Genomic DNA, 5,193 nt, shown 5'->3' on the forward strand with positions numbered 1-5,193 from the left:
GCGGTGCTTAAAGCCATTAACTATTCCGGGCAGCCCCTAAGCGTTTGCTCAAGGTTAAGCGTAACGTTCTTACCCGCGAGGTCTTAAGTACTGGGCTGATTAAGGGGTTGGGGTTGGTGTCCCCCGCACCCCCCCTCCCCCCCTTTCTCAATCTGAGCCACTGTCAACCAACAAAATGAACTGCCCTCATCGGATTTTAATACCGCCTCTGCCTCCTTTCAAAGCAAACCAGAGAATGCAAACAGAAAATAAGTCTTGTTTCACATTAGGAGGATAAAACCCAGCTTCACTTTTTTTTTTTTTCTTAAATATCAACATGCACCACACCACGCATCCCTATCAACCTTTCACTTTTCACCAGGAAGAAAGCAAGCACAGGGAAAAGCGATTGCTCTGCCACTCCTGAACTCTGGAATTCCCTGGATGTGCTGTTGCAAGCCAGAAAGGATCACGCAGAGCAACGCATATACATACACAGAACCACAGCGTTGTCTAAGTTGGAAAGGACCTTGAAGATCATCAAGTCCAGCCATCAACCTATCACAGCCAAAACCACCACGCGCTTTACCCACTGATCTCTTTTGAAGCAAACCTTAAAACGCTGCAGAAGGCGAACGCGCTTCAGCTATTAAAGGTCGTGGATAAGACCGCTCTTTATCAGTTCAAGTAAGGTCAGGGTTACATCCGCAGGCAGAGAGGGCTTTGCCTATTGCACAAGTGACACCGCCTGCCCTTAATGCCCTGAGAAACTTTTGACAAACTAAGCACACACGACAAGCCACAAACCTTACCTATAAATGCGACAGTGCATTCATGTCCAACAGGGGAGATATCACAGCTGCAACCGCTTCGGTTTCTGTCCCACAGCCCAGCGCCTCGTCCCAGAGCTCTCCGCTGCCCAGTTCTGACAAAGAACTCGTATCCCCCGTTGGAGGAAGAAACCTTGCTAACTAGTGAATCCGCGGTCGCGGGCCCCTTCCGAAAGCCTTTCTCCTTGCTGTCACTTAGGAATATTCTGCCCTGCCTACTAAACTATTGGTTCATTTACTTTCTTTACACACAAAGAAAAATGAACTTTGGAAAAATGGTTTGTGCCAGTTTCAGACTTCTACTGGAGCTAAAGTTGGGTTCTCGGTTGAATTCTATAACATACAGTTTTGAAGGAAAACATTTTTGTGTAACTTCTCTGTTCCCCTTTTTGGGAGACAGCCTTGGTAGGAGAGCTTGTAAGAGTCAGTCAAATCTCCTATTGCAGGTCTTGAGACAGATGGCAAAGTACCAGGGCAGAAGGTTACATTAAGGTCGAGGTGTTTCCCATTCTTATTAGCCATATGCAAATGCTATGTATGGACAGGCAGGAACACCTTGAACTACATTCACCTCCAAGAAACTTTACCTCTTCTCCTCACTTGCTGTAATTTGCCCTGCTAAATCCTGAGCTAAAGGCACCATTATCTTGCTGAAAAGCTGGTTGTTATAAACACGTAAGGACAAAGAAATGAAGAATCTCAGGTGCCTGTCCCTAAATGACCAATTTACCTTTCAGGAAATAAAGGTCTTGCCATGCTCCAGTACCTTGGCATGGGAGATGGACAAAAGAGATGAAATTTGAAATCCCAGTGCCACAACTGTCCTGATGTGCCCCAACTAAGCTCTTCAAACAGGAAAGCAAACCCAAGAAGTACATCAATGATCTTTCATTACAACAAAACAAAAAAACCCCAATCATTCATAAAAACGATTAAGAGAAGGCCACGATTGCGCTGCAATAAAATGAAAGTACATTCAGCTGCCCATGGATAATAAAATTATCTGTGAACTGTACGTATAAAGTGCCTCCTGGGATGAATGCTATAGGACTTGTGTTTAATCAGAACAATCCTGCAAAAGGGGGAGAAATTAGATGTTAAAAGTCTTTCCCATTGTTCCCACAGCTTAAAGACCTATGGGCACAAGCAACATGAAGAAACGAATAAGTAAATAACTGTAATCATCACTGCTGTGCAGAGAAGCTTGAAACCAAAGAAAAAGAAAGATCAGTATGAACAATCCTAACTCTAAAGTTGTAAAACAAACCTAGAAGAAAATGTCTCCTGACGTGAGATCACAGCAGGGCCCAAATAGCTTCAAGACAAAGCGTACATGAACTCTTCTCTCTGTGGAGGCTTAAAGTTGGATGCTCAAGTCAACTACCAGTGAGTTCCTTCAAGAGACTGTTCCTACTGCCACTTGATTCAGAGCAAGGACCTGGCAGCATGCGATTACCACACGAGCTTCTTTCTCCTCCCCCAAAAAGGGGCACAAAACAAAGGACGCTAACTGTTTTCACGCATTAGTCACTGGAGATCACAGTAACTGTACACCTCCTTCTTGGAGGAGGATTTTAATAGTCTATTAAAAAATTAACTAGTACTGAAACTAAAACAGATTACAAACTGATGATCTCCATTTTCCAAAGTTGGAATCCCAATCTCTTCCACTGGAGTGAAAGTCCAAGTGATGAAATAAACCTTGAACTGTGTCCTAGCATTGCTCTACTCATCATTTTTGGAAAGAGCACCTTGTCCCAAACCCTGCAATTTAGCAACTGCATCTGTATACGTGTCCTGATGCCAGATGTCAAAGAGAGGGAGCGGAAAGCCTCCAGCCAGCCAGTATCCAAATGAGTGTGTTCCCCCGATCAATGCCACTGACCGGAATCGCGCTTGTAATCATACGGGATGCCACTGCCGTTACCGTCATACCACTGTGACCCGACTCCAGGCAGGCAGCTGTGCTCCGAGTGGTCCCCAAAAGCGGGTGTCATGAACAGCGAGCACTCATCTAGATATGAAATGAGGGGGGGGAATAAAAAGGAGGAGCTATTTACCATTAACATGTTCAGCAGAACTTAGCCTGCATCATCTTGTTCGCTCTCCCAGGAGCGAGTGAGGAGGAAAGATGATGGAAAAGAGCTCTGAACTGGAACTCACTGGCAGAGGGAAGGGGGAGGGGTGTGTCACAAGGGCCACAGGCTTCTCACCTCCCAAATTCCCCAAAGGAAAAATGGATACATTGCATATGCATATTGATCTCTCTAATCTCAGCCACTTCAACTGCTCCTGAATGCTAAACTCCGTTTCAATTGAAAAAAACAAGGAAGAAAAAAAGAATCTGTGTATTCCTGATGTGTAATATACAGCTGTCATAAGAAACAACACTGCAGATACAGGAAAAGAGAACTATTTAACTAAGTATTTTTTCCATTTTTATCAAAGGTAATTCCAAATAATGAACAGGGGGAGAAGAATTCACTATGCTATCTAGCGGTCATCCTAAATCAGATTGCAAGATATGTTAGAAAAAGATAGCACTTCTTTGGAACTGCTTTAAAGATGATTGAATAAGAACTCCTACCTGGGTTTGAAATAATCTTAAACAGTCTTTCCAATGGTTTTGTCCTGTTACACTATGATTTAAACCCGATATAATGCAATTTTGAATCATATTCGAACAAGGTATCTCAAGCAATTTAAAACTATATTTAGACCGCAGTATTTTTACTACTAAAGAAACCCAACAGAGGAACAACATGCTTGGAACATCTGTCGCAGTGATTGAAAGAAGTCTACGACAGGAATAGCAAACACTTATTTTCTTTTCTGAGATGCTGTCAATCTGTTGAAGCAAGGTAGCAGTGAAGTAGATTGTTTCTAAGAGGTACCTCATACTGGCCCGTCTTCTCCAAAACAAAGATGATTAAAATATCCCCTTGTTGCATAACCTTGTCTGCTTGCTTATTATTATCTGCTATCTCTGTATCAGGGGGAAAAACTTGTTGTCAAAGTTAGTAAGTATGTTACAGTATTATATAAAAAAAATAAATGTCATTTGCCTAAGTCTAAAAACCTCCACCTAATGAGATTCACAGTTTAACGTGTGTCAATTATTATTTACATTTAAACAATCAACTGCATGACTCAACACAATCCCGAAGGTACAGACCCCCGAGCAAGGCTGTCTGTCACACAGCGTATTCCACAGAGACGGTCAGAGACACTAGTATTTATGACACAGCTTTACAGCTACTTCATGGAAGATGACAACTGAATGGCATCTCACCCAATGCTAACGCTGGTTCTCCAGGATGGGACGATGACAACTGAATGGCTGCTCACCCTACGCTAACGCTGGTTCTCCAGGATGGGTTTCTACGCCGCTTGCTCCTTAGGTGGTCACAATCAAGGTTCCCTCATCCAACCACCATGTCCTACCTGCCCAGACCACCCATGCTTTCCACAGGAAGGTGAAGAAGAATCTCCAGGGCTGTGCTTGGGCTCCCTCCGAGCGCAAAGTTAAAGGAAACCGAAACACCAAAAAGTAACGGTATGACTTGCAGGATTCATTATGAGTTCTTGGTGTACCACTGTCATGGGGCCAACTGTGGGCAACCAGCAAACAGTACCTCTTCTCACTGTCACCAGGGCTGAGGTTTCAACCATGTCGCCAAGTGGCAGTGGTACACATTGCCCTCCCGAACTCAAGATCTGCTGGGGCCCGGAGGTCAGGCACACAATACACGGGAAAAGGCGGCCTCTTCCTCCACATCACCCCGGTCTGATGGACAGCATCAGCACACAGCTGAGGCAAGCACGACTCTCTCGAGCTCTGGTGGAATAAGCCTTGAGGCTCAGCTGGAGGAAGACAGGCACACAGGCTGCCAACATGAGAGGATGCCTTTAATAACCAACAACAGTGTTGCCTGACATGAGACAACGTGGCCCACGAAGGGCTGGAGGCGGCTGCGGTTGCACGGCCCAGGTGGTTCCCCTGTGCTCGGTGCTAAACTGGGTTCAGGTGAGGTGACCGTCACCATTACTGATGTTCTCAGACCAGCCTGGGGAAGAGGTTCTCACCAGGGGACAGCACTGCCATGGGGCTGCCGGCTATGGCACCAGAGTTTTTGACCAAAGCTGAGAACACTGCTGGTTTTCTAGCCAAAAACAGAGGATGTGAAATGGTTGAGGAAATATTGTGATAGAAATCAAGGTGGGGCCTTCAAAAACGCAGCCAAGCAGTTTCTGACCAGTGCATAAGGATGTAAAAGCTTCCGGAGAAACTTCAGTATCAAATAGCTGAGACAGAACCAAATATCAGCACTCAAGAAGGACAGAAATTACTGCGAGAAGGGAATGAAATGCCACATCCTTGAAG

At 44.8% G+C, this 5,193-nt stretch overlaps 1 protein-coding gene across 1 annotated transcript in view; it reads right to left on the minus strand.

The window, feature by feature from the left end:
* HIVEP1 (human immunodeficiency virus type I enhancer binding protein 1) overlaps positions 1 to 4,481 on the minus strand; it is an 84,572-nt gene extending 80,091 nt beyond the window's left edge. The window contains exons 1-2 of the mRNA XM_009884196.1: positions 4,445 to 4,481; positions 2,695 to 2,823 (exon numbers count right to left, since the gene is read on the minus strand). Coding sequence (XP_009882498.1) covers positions 2,695 to 2,823; positions 4,445 to 4,481 — 166 coding nt within the window. The remainder of the gene's footprint in view (positions 1 to 2,694; positions 2,824 to 4,444) is intronic.
* Positions 4,482 to 5,193: the final 712 nt, after the last annotated feature.

This window comes from Charadrius vociferus, unplaced genomic scaffold (assembly GCF_000708025.1).
Source record: "Charadrius vociferus isolate BGI_N301 unplaced genomic scaffold, ASM70802v2 scaffold444, whole genome shotgun sequence".
Classification (NCBI taxonomy): domain Eukaryota; kingdom Metazoa; phylum Chordata; class Aves; order Charadriiformes; family Charadriidae; genus Charadrius; species Charadrius vociferus.